At 53.8% G+C, this 15,143-nt stretch overlaps 2 protein-coding genes across 2 annotated transcripts in view; one reads left to right on the top strand and one right to left on the bottom strand.

Annotated features, from left to right (window-relative positions):
- Nucleotides 1-685: 685 nt before the first annotated feature.
- LOC119108642 (uncharacterized) lies at nucleotides 686-10,157 on the top strand. Its single transcript, XM_037232258.1, has 3 exons — nucleotides 686-748; nucleotides 4,043-4,510; nucleotides 8,311-10,157. The coding sequence occupies exons 2-3, from the start codon at nucleotides 4,043-4,045 to the stop codon at nucleotides 9,169-9,171; spliced, it is 1,329 nt and encodes a 442-aa protein (XP_037088153.1). The 5' UTR covers nucleotides 686-748; the 3' UTR covers nucleotides 9,172-10,157.
- A 2,829-nt stretch (nucleotides 10,158-12,986) lies between these two features.
- The window catches only part of LOC119107319 (uncharacterized), a 130,039-nt gene continuing 127,882 nt past the window's right edge, over nucleotides 12,987-15,143 (bottom strand). The window contains exon 10 of the mRNA XM_037230745.1: nucleotides 12,987-14,553. Coding sequence (XP_037086640.1) covers nucleotides 14,361-14,553 — 193 coding nt within the window. The 3' untranslated portion in view covers nucleotides 12,987-14,360. The remainder of the gene's footprint in view (nucleotides 14,554-15,143) is intronic.

Raw genomic sequence — 15,143 nt, 5'->3', positions numbered from 1 at the left:
CTCCTGATATGGCCAACCAAATCGTTCGAATGACGATTTCACGAGGCGATAGCACGCGTAGAGAATGCATCGTGGACAATAGCGCCTCCTCTCCATTACAGCGAGGAGTGGACGGACTGAAGTAACCCTCTGCGACGATATCTGTGTCGGTTTCCATCGCCGCAGAGATCACCACCGAGATTGGAATGGCCAGTCGAGGCCCCCTTCCTGAGGGAAAGTAACTAATAGCGTTGTGGAATGCATCCAGATGGCGCCGAACCATCACAGCAATAGATCGTCGTATGTGCATGGGGAATAATATGTCGCAGTACTCAGAGATCAGGAGTCTCATCTTCCACTTAACGCCGTACATGTTGCATTAATGCATCGATCGTTCGCATATCGCACTGCTCCAGTCATGCTTCACAACTCATTCTCATCCAAAGCAAAGACCCATGCGCCCACTTCCACTTCCAACGGCCGACTTCTCACGAGCTCACGCGTCATTCCGGCCGCCGCTGCCGGCTGCAGTCCCAGCCCCCCCCCCCCCCCCCCGCACGGGACGTTTTCTTCTCGCGAGCGGGCCAGCGTTGCAGACCCCTGAGCCAGCCGCTGGCCGGCCTGGTACGGAATCAGGGTCAGCCGTGCCGCGGCGAAAGCTATATAAGAGCACCAACAGCGCGCCCCGGCACCAAGCCTGCCGCGGAGCGCAGCCGACGGTGCTCGGTCTCGAGGGGTGCCGAGTGTCCCTGGAACTCACTGCACGACGGTAAGCGGCTGCTGGGCGCCGGTGTTTGCTGTTCGGCCGCGGTGCTGTGATAGGCTGCGCGCCGGGCGGACACGTGCACAACTTGGCGCTGCATGCTTGCTGAAAGCCAAGTTGGCGTGAGCGTAGCTTCGGCTGAATAGTTTGCGTCAATCAGCTCGGTTGGATGGCGCGCAAGCGTTAAGTTCTAATGGAAAGTTTAAACGATGTTGTTAGTAGGAGCGCTGTTTCAGCGTCCCAATTTCAATTCAATGCCACCCCACTGATGCCGTGTTCACGGGCCTTCAAAGCCTAATGAAAGAAAATATCCGGTTAGTCTGGAGCAGTGATCGGGCCGCTGTAGCTGTGCATTAGGCGATAGCAACATCCAGACGGAAAGAATTCTGAATGCACTCCATGAAAAATCACGGCTTCACATCGTACCATTTCAATCGACCCTGACGCTGACGATCATAGATGTCTTCCACATATATAGGGTTTAGGCTGTATTTGGGAATATTGCGGAAACACCGCGTTTGATGCCAACGGTCCACCCTGGGTGCTTGCACGGTCTGGTTTTCTCGTTTAGCCCAAATGTTTGGAACATGTCTTTGGAATACGTCTTGTTACTTCGCAATTATATCGGTGAGTTGCTATTTGTGCTGCGTCCATTACCAGACACTGCAGGTCTGGAAAGATCTCAAGGCAAGCCAAACTTACCTTAATCGCTGCTACTGGCGCGTATGTTCTGCTTGGTGTTCACTGTTCTGACGAAAAAGATAAGCATGATGCAAATATTAAACTATTCAGCGGACTCATATCGCGGCCGATGGCAGTGCCATTAACCTCAGCGTCTTAATCCCAAATCTGCCTTCTACCTGTAAAAATTAAACATTCCATGACGGCGTGCAAGACGGGAGTCAACTATGCATGTGGTACTAGCAAACACCTAGCACAACATATGCTAGCAACGCTTAGCATAGCATGTACTTAGAATAGCACACGCTAGCACAGCATACACAATACATATACAGCGCAGTATACGCTTAGAGCATGGCATGTTTTAAGCGTTGCTCTAGGAGTTTTGAACACTTTATATTTGGGCTGCCATCTGCGAGCATGTGAAGTAACCATAGTTTTCTTCTCATTTTATAGAACTGTTCCAGGCATCTACACACCACTTTCGTAACCGTCAAGAGTCATGGCAGCAATATTCAGGCCGCTAACAAACTGCACGCAGGGTCAACTCAAAGCTTATGCTTAACACTTTGTGTCGCCCGTTTATGGTAAATCATTCAGATGCGTATATAAACCAACCTACTTCACAACCCTTCCCATGAGCACTGTTTATGTCATAATGGCTCACAGCAGATCACATGACTCGAGCGGCTGAAAAAATACACATATGAATGAGGCATATGAAGAAGAAGCTCATCGTTTTGCGGCATAGTTGCAGTCGTCGTGATTGTCGCGTGGTCGTAGCTACTGTTGTTACCGGTGCCGTAGGGTCCGCGACATCAAGTCGTCGGGCGACTGTGAGGATTTGAGACTTTACCAGACTTGTAACGTTGTCATCAAGGTAAAGAACGCTAAATTTTACATTTCCTAGGTGAGAATGACCAGAAGTAGGTGGACTTCTCTGCATATCCTTACTCTGCCTAATCCAGTGAGGCGGTTGCCCTCCGGTCAGGCTCAATGTGCCCAATTTTGAAATTGTATTTGCTAACAGAGCAATACTTTCGGCTGTATTGTGGCTTTTGTGCATGAAATGACCAATACACATTTGAATCCTTGAAGCATTTGGCTCTCCAGTTGCTGACATTGGTAGCGGTCGCGCACTAAGTTCGGGGCGCTCAAATTCACCACGACCATGCGCTGAAATTGTTGGCGAGATTCGGTTACTACGCTGGACGTGTTCTACGTGTACTTTCGCAGCGCATCCCAGCCGTCCCGCTGTCCCCACGCCGCAGCAAGCATGCGGATTATCTACCCCCCCCCCCCCCCCGCTGCCTCTCCCCGATCGTTTCGCCATCCGCAGCCATCTCGGGACACTTTCCGCCGCCAGCCGAGAAACCTTGGGGGGGGGGGGAGGGGGGCGGACAAAACGCCGCCCTCAGCTGTGGAGGGAAATGCCGCGGGATGACTCTGATGTAGAGCATGACCCTTTTAAACCTGGTGGTCATGTGGATCACGAATAGGTGGGCAACGAAGGGACCTGAACTCGGAGGGTTTGGTTCGATGACAGCCTGCGACGGTAGCTCGTGCACTGGGCTTTGGTATAATTTCTATGAAAGCATGTCAGTCTTTGGTTACCGATCACTTAGACTTAACATGGCCGTTTGACGTAGTTTTCCATTCAAGCGAGCTGCCCATCTGCAATACTTTCAATGTTAAAAGTTGAGAATATCAATTAAAGGTAATGAAAAGGAACTTACGACTCACTTTTCCAGGCTTTTGAATTATAAGTGAAAGAACGCATCGCATTTGTATTTTGTATCGCTGCTCTGCCACATTGTGCTCTCATAATGTGGTATAACAGGGTGAACCACATTCATCCTCAGGCGGCTATGCGTAGATACGCACAGCTGCGATGGTCTTTAGGCGTTCGTCCTACTTTGTAGCATATTCTTCTTCCGTGGAGACCTGTTGGAAGATGTATTTGCTCATAGTTTGTGCTCAGTCTCAGCTGCCAAGATGGCAGCCAGTGTTTCTCTTATCTTGGGGGGTCTTCCTTGTGAACCGTGTACTGCGCAATCTATTTGAGGTCCGGTTCCATGGATTTGGTGCTGTGGTGCATTTTACTCGTGGGCAACTCCGGCGCCACTGCGGTCTCACTTAGGACGCCACGCATGCCTCAGGGCCTTAACCCGTTTTCGTCGAGGTCCCTTGTACAGCATGCAACCGTAGCGCATATCGTGAATGTACATTTAGCGCGGTTTTTGTTGCATACCGTTCTTCTCGACTCGGAGGGCTTTAATTAGCTCCAGCTCGCTCTGCGAAATATTTGTTCTCCGCCACCATTCGTGCTGCGGATATTATTCTTCTCGCTCCGCGCTTTGCGGCAATGTTAGGACGAAATGACGCGGCGCATGACATGGGCTTGGTGTGTGAGGCGGAAAACATCGCAGAAGGCTAAGTCAGGGCTCTGATCTCACACGCTCCGCGCCACTTACAACATAGCCCGCCTCCACACGCGCTGCCGTGGCAGGAAGCAGCGCTCGTTCTGTATGACAACGCCTCCGTCTTGCACGTCCGTCACCACGTGACGCGTCCTAACCCGGCTGTGCCACCCGTGACGACGCTGCACCGGTGTTCCAGATGCGTCCTCTGCTGCTGGTGCTGGCGTTGTGCGCGGCCGGCGCCGCTGCTCAGGTCAGCTACGCGCCCCGTGCGGGCCAGGGAGCGTCGGGCCGTCGGCGCCGACTGCGGCCGCGGCGGCCGGTGCGGCCAGAGCCGCAGCAGGCGGATGGCCAGACGCTGGTGCCGTTCCTGCCGTCGGGCGCGAGCCCGCCTAGCCGCGAGCGTTTCCAGCCGCTGTCGGCGCCGCAGCAAGACTTTCGCCCGCAGCAGGACTTCCAGCAGGACTTCCAGCAAGGCTTCCAACAGGACTTCCGGCAGGGCTTCCGGCCGCAGCAGGACTTCCGGCAGGAGTTCCAGCAGCCGCGGCCGGCGCCAACCACGCTCAAGCCGCGTCCCAGCCCCCGGCCCACCGCCCAGCCCAGTATTCAGCCCAGTCGAGCTAGCAGCCGCTTCCAGCCGCAACAGATCGACTTTGCTGACTATGCGGTAAGTGCACACCGTCCGGTCTCGTTAATAAAGTGCACGACGAGTCCAAAGAATGGCTTACGCCCGACATTTCGAGGGAAGTTGGGCGGGCTAACGGATGTGTCACGTGATCTACTACGCAGTGGGTCGCTGGGGTGTCACGTGACGCGCGCTGGCGCGATGGCCAGCATGTGAGGCCAAGGTGTTGCCAAGAGGGATCCAGTTCGGTGACCTACCCATCCATTGACGAGGCTATCAGCCCTGGTAAATTCTCTAAGCGTAGGTGCTTGTTTAACTATGCTAGCGCCAGTGTAAAGAACCGTGTTGCCTGTAAAATCAATCGGCAATATTACCATTCAGACAGACAGCATCGAGTTCGAATACGAACTCACGACGTATGAAAAGATTATCGATCTCCGGTACAGCCCTTATGAAGTCTGTTGCTCTTATGGAGTCTGTTCCTTTTCGGTTTTCAGTGCATGGAACTCGGATGGTATCCGCGTGGCCGATCACGACCCTCTGACATCAAGCGGTACTCCGATTGCTTGAGATACCGTCGCCGTTTCAGAGGAATGCACGACCGGTTTTTCTCACCGCGCCTGAGTGAGATAAAGGTCTCCACCCGACGTCCCGCTGCGGGGTCTGTCGCAATCCGTCGGAAACAAAGCGGCGGCTCGCCGGCTCCCACCATCGTCTCCCACCGCTCCCACACCCGGCGTCTTTTCCTCCAGCGTACCGCGCACGCCAGCCCCCTCACAGTCCCTGGGAGCCTAGCCGGGCCATGACGGCACCTTCCCGCCCCGAGAGTCGGGCCGGCGCGCCGCTGACGGCGCGCGGTGGGTGGCGAGAGCCTAACCTCGATAGCGAGCGTTGACCGCGACGGCGACAGCGGCCATCTGCCGCGGCGCCATCCGGCCGTCACGCCGCGTCACGATCGGTGCGCGCGCACCGGCGCCTCCGAACGGGAGCGGTCGTCGCCCACCCCGCGACACCAATCCCCGCGCGGCTGGTCCACTGCCCCGGTGCCGGCCGCGTGAGACAGGTACCCGGCCAGCCCCACTACCCATCGCCGTTTGCCTCCATTTCAACTCTACCGCAGCAGCTCAAGTCGCCATTGTCTGATCGTCGGGACTCGAGGGATCACCAGCTCTCGCCGATGCCGACCGCCACCGCTCTGCAATAAACACGGCTGACCCGCCGCGGGCGGGGCCGCGGCAGCGGGCCGTTGTTGAGGGCGTGACCCGTACGACGTACACCGCGGCGCCGAATCTGGAGCGGAACGCGACGAGACCCGGCCCCGCTCTCCGGACGGGTGTCGGTCGGCGCGCCGCAGCCCGCTTTCTCCGCTGTGCGTGAACGGAGGTCAGCCCCGGTCAGCGCTTATTGCTCCTTTAGTCTCGTTTTTGCCCCGTTTTCCTGTGCTTCGGGCGCCGCCGCCGCCGCCGAGTTTGCGCCGGTCGCCGCCAGAGGCGCGGCGGGCGGCGGTAAACATGACACGCCCCAAGGCTCCGGGAAGTGGCGTGAGCAGGGGGCGGCGCTACCATCCCGCCTGACCCCGGTTGCACAGAGGCCACTGCTTGCACAAGCTGGCGCGCGTGTTGTAATCTGGCATCTAACGGAGCCGAGGGCCACAAGGACAAGTGCCCCCGCGCACGTACCCGCAGTGCGTGCTGCCATACCGCCGATCCGCCGATCAGGGTTGATGGAGGCCCTGAGAAAAGGGGGTACTCAAACAAAAACAAAAATGAAAACTGCTGGGGCCTATACACCCACAAATTTACTCTCAAAGATGACATTGAGTGTATCTCGCTTTAGGCGGCAAGCTATCTTGTCTTGTTTTCTTTGGTTTGAATTAGAGCCCTTTTGCCATGCCAGGGCCACGAAGAGAGGGGAGTGATGGGCCAAACTGTGACTACCGTCGGAGTTCTCCGCCAACGAGCCTCACCCACGCGTTTTTTTCTGGGGCCCTTCTGGGGCCCGCTGGGGCCCATCCTTTAAGCTTGTGCGGGCGTTCGGGCGGGGTGGCTGTGATGCCAGCTAATGGCTGACGGCCACAGCTTGCTCCCAGTGAGGCCGGACGTCGTGAGAATTTAGCAGCAAGCAGCGAGAATCCTTCATTATGTGTGGTAAAATACGGTGTTACTTCCTAACAGATCGTTATATTGTAGAAACTGGATTTGGTCAGGATGAGCCTCGTGTTTTCTTTTCTTGTGCAGCGGATTGAAAGAAATCGGTTTATAGTCATAGAGCGTCGCTCTCAGCCCGTCCAACGGTCACTGAAAGCCATTTTGCACCTGACGGTAGGGATTTTGGAAGCATTCTGGTAGCTGTTTGATAAGTGGGCCGAAAGCAGCTGGTATGCGAAACTTAATTCATGTTTTTTTGGACTGCACAGGAGCTCTGAAAACATGGCCAAACAGACTGAATTAGTACGATTTCAGCCAGCCAGTTAACACGACATGCTAACTGCTGCTGCATTTAAACGCCTCTTTGCGTTGCGCGCAGCTGTGTGGTTTTGAGTCGGTAGCAAAATTACTCAGCTGGAAGTGCACCTTACTTGAAAGTACAACCACCACTCTGTCCCTCTTCCAAAACAAAATCTGGTCTCGATCGTTCACATTCCTGGTAGTGCTAGTGCCTCCGCCTGGTAGTCATATGGTTATCTTCATGTTGGCCTGCCACATCCAGAATCTGAATCCGAACATGTGCTTGGAAAAATCCTGTCCGGCACAGATTAACAGCCCATTTGGTCTGTGATCTATAAGCTGCGATCTGAATGCCCTACATCCAAGTCTCCCCAGCATATAATCTGCAACTGCATGCTGAGCCATCTTTCAGTCCTGGATCCAACTGAATATAATGCAGGAAGACCTTTGCAGGATACTTCTGGCATCCCCCAGCTCGAAACTTTTCCTGAAAACATGTGCATACGTAGTCTGCAGCGTACCGCTCTCGGTCGCCGCATGGCCCCATGCCTCGGTCCCTGTCCCCAAGAGACGTCTCCCCGCCCACCGACGACTCCCAAGGAGAAACCGTCGCGTCGCACTCGTCTCGCTCCAGCGGCGAAGGCGTCGGCGGCTGGCGACCCGAGCTCGGCCGCCGGCGCCGCTGACCTGGAAACTGCGCTTTCATCCGAACCGGCGGCCACGGCGGCCGGCTGCGGCACCAAGAGCGGCGGATGCCGCCCCCAGAGACGGCCGGTCTGCCGTTTGCAGAGGAAGGGGGGGGGGGGGGCGGCGGTCGGCGGGAGGCCTCCGTGGTCCGAGGGCGAGCCAGCAGCTCCACGTGTGTGCTGTTGGCTCTGCTGTGCTGGTTGTCGGCCCAGCGACCTGGTCTGCAGCTGAAGACAGCACGCATGTTTAGGTGACGGTGCTGGTGAACGACATCACACCTAGCTGTAGGCGCAGTGTTGACGACAAGGATGTAGCAGCGGCATCTGACGGCGATAAGCGACGCACCGTATGACTTAACCATGCGCGACAGGCACGGCCCATTTCCATGAAGTGTTTCAAGATCGGTGGTGATTGAGCCCTTGCCGGTGCAGGCCGGTCCCACACGGCTTTCACCGCTTCATGATGTGCAGTGGTGTTCCCTGGTCGCATTCTGTGATTCTCCACAATGTCATGCATAAATCATCCGTGCGACATTTGGGTCATGTCACACATTTAGACTGTTGATTATGTGTTCCGGCCGATGCGTGGCCATTGGTCTGTAGCCTCCCACGTTTATCTGGCTGAGTTATCGTTGAGTTACCGTCGCACGCTCTCCGTCTGCAGCCTGGTCACGCCGCCGGCGCTGATGTATTCGCTGCACTGTTTCAGCCGGAGACGGATAGCAAGTCGGAGCTGGAGAGTGAGGACTACGAGGATGAGCCGGACCGGCTGACCGTGCTGCTAGAGACGTCCAGCTTCCGCTGCGAGCCGGCCGACACGGGCTACTTCGCCGACGACAGTGTCAACTGTGAGGTCTTCCACTACTGCGCCGCAGGAGTCAAGCACTCGTGGGTCTGCCCGGACGGCAACATTTTCCACCAGATCAATCTCATCTGCCAGCCGAAGGGCTCGGACAACATCTGCCAGCGCTCGGGCGAGTTCCACTTCGTCAACGACTACTTGTACCAGCAGATCAACAACGACACGCTGCGACCGCAGTATGCCGACCGCTACTACCCGGACAGCGCCGCCGGCGCTGATCAGTACGCCGACCGTCCGGCGCCTCAGGCTTCCTACAACGAGCGGCAGCCGGAGGGGACGCCGGAGCGTCGCCGCCGGCCGCGCCCGCCGCAGCGCTTCGGCCCTAGCGGCAACGGCTTTAGCGACGGCTTCCGTCAGGGCCAGTCGCAGTCGGTGCTGCGGCCGACGCAGCAGGCGCGCCAGCGCGCGCCCGTGGAGGACTTCGACCCGGCGGCGTTCCACGCGCGCGCGCGGGTGCCGGCGCCGCAGCAGGCTGAGCTGGCGTCGACTTTCGGTCAGGACAGCTTCCAGCGGCGCGGCGACGAGGCACGCCCCCTGCCGCCGGTCCGGCCGCCCGGCGACCCGTACCCGTCGGTGGCTCTCCGGCCGGACATCACCTTCCGCGGCGCGCCGCAGCCGGCGCAGGAGCGACGCGATCAAATCGTTCTTGGCGGCTTCCAGGGGAATGTCGACATCGAGGATCTGGCGTCGCGCCGCGCCGGCCAGTAGCGCCCGACAGGTTGGCCGCGGCTCGGAGGAGGCTTAACGGCGTTTGACCGGCCTTGACGGGGCGGAGAAGCTGGCAGGTTCTAAGCGGGACTGCAGCACGCGTTGGTATGTCGGACGGTTGACTCCACGTGATGGCTTGCTTTTGATGAATAACGTCTGCTGATTCGATAGTCAGCCTGACGAACATGCCCCGGAAGGCGTGGTTCGAAAGTATCTCATTCACCTTGACAGCAGGTGGCAGTACGTCACAGATTCCCATGACGAACCGTGCCACGGAGCGTCACGCGCGAGACCACGGTTTGTCACGCGTTAGGTCACGTCGCGTCATGTGCGGGGTCATGGCGTTACATGCCTTGTCACGTAGTGGCACGTGCTATGTCACATGGTGCCACTTGCCGGGTCACGCACGCCCGACGTGGTTGTCGTTTATCAATCACGTCACCTCCAACCTGAACCCGGTGCCGCTCCCGTCCGCTCGCGTGACTTGGTGTGAGCCTTTGGCAGAGCAGGGGACCAGTCACATGACCTCCGTGCAGGGGGTCGTGTAGCGACGTCTCGCCCCGGCTCTCGATGGGGTGCGGGCTGGAAGACCACGGGGTCGTGAAAGAGGTCACGAGGTCACAGAGGGTTCGTTCTCGCACCGCAGTAAGCCACCGGGAGCGGGAACGATGCCATTTGTGTGAGCCCAGCACCGGTGTGCTAACGCTAGCCGCGTAATCGGAGAAAGAAAGTCCGGCGAAGAGAGTGCGCGCGCGAGAGAGAGCCCCTGTGAGCCTCGTGGCGTCATCATCATTTCCTTTGTCGCGAGTCTCGAGGTCGAGGCTCGAGGCGCTTGTTTCAACATGTTCCCAGTTTGCATGCATGCGTCGGGACTGCGCCTGAGCCATGCGAGAGTGAAGCAACTGGCGAGACGCTCGCCCGCGTTCGTTGTACAATGTCATGTTCTGTGCGGGGATTGCTGAATAAACCAATCGAAGCAAATGACAGCGCAGGCTTTACAAGACGAAACGACTAAGGCCTTAAAGGAACAGGCAGTTGAGTACCGGGATATATTGATGCGATTGTGAAGAACTACCTGACTTCAGGTACATGAAAAACAATTTGAACCTCGTCAGCAAGGCAGAGGGATTTTCCTGCACCGACATTTGTGATGAGTCCTTAAAATTTGCATGCGAGGTTACATGTCCTAGTTCTCTACGGAATGTACGGTACGTGAAGTTGATGACTCCGCCACACCGAAATTTTACATTTGTACTGCATATCTGAACGGCGTCCTTGTTTAAAGGCAAGGCACTTGGACTTTCACAGATCAGGATAATACGCCTAAAGTCGCGCTTTTCGTTCCATCGCCAACAGGTCAGGAAATCGCTTAGAGAGTAAATGAAAACGGCTGCTTGGCCGATCACAATAGATACAGAGCATTTTGCTGTAGGACCAGAGTACGATCTATATGACGCTCACCCCGTTTTAAGCCAGTCCTGTTTCATATACACTATGATATACACCTTAGGCCAGCAACTTGTTAAGCCCGAGGATCACATTTTTTAGCAGAAAGCAATGCACAATGGGCTCACAGACCATCTGAAGTTGTAAGTGATTTTGGTTTTCGATCCGGGCTATATTGCCACCAGACTTGGTTACATGATGTCTGTAGGGTCTCACTGGCTTACGTTTTGTCCTACGATAAATTAGTGGATCGTGAGAACGCCGAGCATAATGGGCATGTGGTCATGTTGGTAGGGAATATGTTGAGGACAACACGTGATCAAATCGAAGCTAGCGTTTAAGTATTAGAGGAGCTTGTGTAGAAATGTTCTTGTTCTTTGCAAGAGCTTGCGAATTTGGAGTCATTTTATTGGCAGTTGGTGTCCCGCGCAGAATTCTTTCTAAGAGCAGATCAGCTGAACCAGATTTCAGGTACATTAAAATGCATCAGTGAACGCATGCATTCACTTTTGCAATTAACATTGTTACAAATGTCCAGTTTGTAGCTACACCAAAATGTGGCGCTGCCACTGTGTCTCATCAGATATAGGTGGCTCTGGTGTCGACCATTACATGTTGTACAGCATTATCAAACTTATTATGCATTCAGTTCACGTTCAAGACACACACACGGGTTTATGGCTCAACTTCCATTGGACGGCCTTGTCCTCAACTATTGTTTAAGTGAGCAATACGAACCGCTGACCAACGCAACTGTACAGTTCAACGTAAGTGCACGCAATAAATGCCGCTGGTCACTCTGCCCAACACTCAAACCCCCGCCTGGGGCGATATATTTTCATCGAATAATCAAGAATCAAAACAGATGCCCTGCAAAAGGCGGCATGGTGTGAAACAACAAACGGTCGCAAGGGATTGTTCCACAGAGACGTCATATAAAAATATACGACACCAAACATTGTAGTTGGCCATCAGAGTAAGCATCTCGCCAGGAGCGACAAACAGCAGTAACAGGACATCGGACACACGATACCTAGATTTATCCTAACACATTGCACGTGACTGCATGTTAAAAATGTGATCAGATGACGCGCAATCGACTCGTGTTGGTGCACACACACACACACACACACACACACACACACACACACACCACACACACACACACACACACACACACACACACACACACACACACACACACACACACACACACACACACACACACACCACACACACACACACACACACACACACACACACACACACACCACACACACACACACACACACACACACACACACACACACACACACACACACACACACCACACACACACACACACACACACACACACACACACAGCACACACACACACACACGCCACACACACACACCACACACGCACACACGACACACGCACACGCACACCACACCACACGCACACGCACACACAAACGCACATATATATATATATATATATATATATATATATATATATATATATATATATGTGTGTGTGTGTGTGTATATATACATATATATAGATATAGATATATAGAGAGAGAGAGAGAGAGAGAGAGAGAGATATATATATATATATATATATATATATATATATATATATACATTCTTACACAATGGAACAAGGCTACATTTTAAAGACATCGTTAGGTTATATGACCTATATCGCTCGTAGCAAACAAGATAATAGTCATGGTTAGCACAATTCAACACGAGCACACACATAAATGAATGGTCTCTGGTCGACAATGATGATAGATGGGCGGAATGGTTTGGGTTAGAAAGAATGTTGAATGCACAGTCATTTGCGTGTGACACGCGCTTTAACATTGAGATTGTGTACTGTATTAAGGCGGCAACTTTCTCGATCTTACGATTTTAGCAATTCGTATTCACCAAAAGAATCTGCATTAAATAGTATGGGTTTGAAGTTTTCTGTAAATATTCGGTAGTTTTTTTGTACGGAGCTGAAAAGATCTTTCATTGTGTGATGTTTTATTTCTTCAAGGAAACCTGTTTGCGCGCAGGGAATTGTTATGCTCCTACTCAGTTGCGCTAACCGTAGCTGTTAGCTTCTTTGCTATGAACGATGTGGATGACAGCGATGTCATTCGATGCTAGCGATGTTATTCGGTGCTAGCGATGTTATTCCATTGTGTAAGGATGTTCCCCGAAGATGATAACTGTAGCGAAATTTTGACGGATTGACATAAATGATAGCGAATGCTGTCCTGACCACCAAGCTACTAATCCTAACTATACGAGGATGCTTCATATGTATATATATATATATATATATATATATATATATATATATTTATATATGCCTTCGTATAGATGCATAAGTTTGCCTTATTATTCCTGCTCAGATGGTGGTAAGGCAGTTTCGGTAGGAAGATACCATGTGCGAGTCGGCATCAAACCGAAGTCGTTGCGGCAGAGCAGGACGTGAGTCAGGACTCCCCCATCTGCGTGGTCCGAGATGCAGGTGCGCCATCCGGAAAGGGGGAGGGGGTCTTGCCCGGTGACAACGAGCTCTCCCGTCTGAATGTAACCGGCAACGCTCCGCCAGTTCTACAGGCGTGGGACGGCCCAGTGGGAGGGGGACGGGGAGGGGGCGTCACCAGTGGTGCCCCGGCCGAGCCACCACACCATGAGGTGCTGATGCGCTGTACGTGGACGTTATCCACCACGAAGCTTGAGTTTTTTTCCACAGACAGGTAACATCATACCCTGATGATTGGCACGCTATTATAAAAAACGTATCATACAAGTTACCTGCGTCCACCTAGGAACATTTTGTCGGTCTTGAACGCAAAAACAGCCGGAACATCATCAAAACAACGTGACATCTACCCGGTGCCCACAGATACTGAACAGGGCAGATCAGCGTAATATTCAGCTTGCCCTAAGGCGTCTTAGCTTATTAACGGGCACAGTGGAAAATCGTTGGAACTGCTCCCAAAACGATACATCAGTCTGGCATCAACCAACATCACACCAGCGAGTAAAGCTGACCGCCACTTGGAGATATATGATCACTGGCCATATTGCACATGCCTGTCCTCATATCACGCCACTTGACGTTGGTGTTGTCGCACTCGTGGCAGTTGACACTGACGTGGACATTTCTATAGAGCATGTAATATTGCTGACGGGACAGCCCACCACGCATATCTAACGCAGCCGACAGAGCCTGCTCTATGTCCGTCGAATCCAAGACAATCCACTAGAATCATAAGATTACTATGCTATAACGACTCTGATCTTAAACCCTAACAAGACAGCGAACTTTGAAAACGGCCGTGCAATTGAACTGTTCCACACCGCAAACCAACGCGGGCCCGTGGGTGTGAAGAAAATAAGGTGATAGTAAGTTAGCCCACCGATAAACATCACTGCGAAAATCGACATTCCGCGACAAATGCAGAAACAGCTGCAGTTAAGGTAGCTGCGAGCCTCAGCTTCAAGCGACCAACTAACACGGCTGCCATCGGTGTCAGATATGGCCAACTTTGCACTAAGAATATGTATCTCCAGCGTCCTGCCCGAAGTCCGCCGCGCCGAGCCATCACAACTTCCAAAGTCCGCATCGCGCAATCAGCTGGCCGAGCCGGCCCCACCTCAGTCGCCTGGGCCCCGCTGCCGTCCGTCACGTGACGTAATCAGATCTGCACCTCCCGGACGCCTTTCGCATCGGACGGCGTCCAGGCCGTCCGTCAGGAGAGCGCCTCCACCGGCGGACTGAACTCCAACCGAGGCTGGCCGAAGCCCGACTCGATAGTCACAAGCTGCGTCGACCCCGACTCGCCAGTTACCAGCTGCGACGAGCCCGACTCGCGAGTCACCAGCTGGCGCGGCGCCTCGGCCGGCGGTGAGCCGGATCGGCAAGACGTCAGGGACCTGGAAGACCTGCAACAAGGACGATGGTCAAGGTATGCGGCGGGCAGACGGCAGACAGCCTGGAGGACCTGCGAAAGGGCTGACGGTCAGAGCAGGCGGCGGGAGGACGGCAGTCGGCCTGGAAACGATAGGGATCGAACGAGGCATAAGGGGAACTGGAAGAGGCAGACAGCGGTAGGTGAGAGCTACGCCCAGCAAGGGTAAAACCAGGCGCGTCACGTTTTTCCACGAAAAGACGCATGTGGTCTTTCCTTTGTCAAGAGGAATTGTGCGATGAAAAGTAGTAAATAGTTACGGGGTGGGCGAAGTCAATTCCATTGCATTGAACTCAATGCCGAGTACAACGGTGTCGTTAAAAAATGTACGGTTTCCGAGGCTCGAATCCAACGAAGCTATCAGCCAAACTTGAGGATATCACAGTTGGTCAATTTCGTTTTTCCGATGCTGTGTTCATAGTTTTCCACACATATATACATATATACATATATATATATATATATATATATATATATATATATATATATATATACATTGGTAGGGTCTCTAAGCATAATGATTTAAAGACTGAGCTATATTGTGCAGTGTTACCACTAGAGTCG

This window comes from Pollicipes pollicipes, unplaced genomic scaffold, assembly GCF_011947565.3.
Source record: "Pollicipes pollicipes isolate AB1234 unplaced genomic scaffold, Ppol_2.1 Scaffold_6686;HRSCAF=7923_pilon_pilon_pilon, whole genome shotgun sequence".
Taxonomy (NCBI): domain Eukaryota; kingdom Metazoa; phylum Arthropoda; class Thecostraca; order Pollicipedomorpha; family Pollicipedidae; genus Pollicipes; species Pollicipes pollicipes.
The sequence above is the reverse complement of the archived record's forward strand: the minus strand, read 5'-3'. Positions and strand labels throughout refer to the sequence as shown.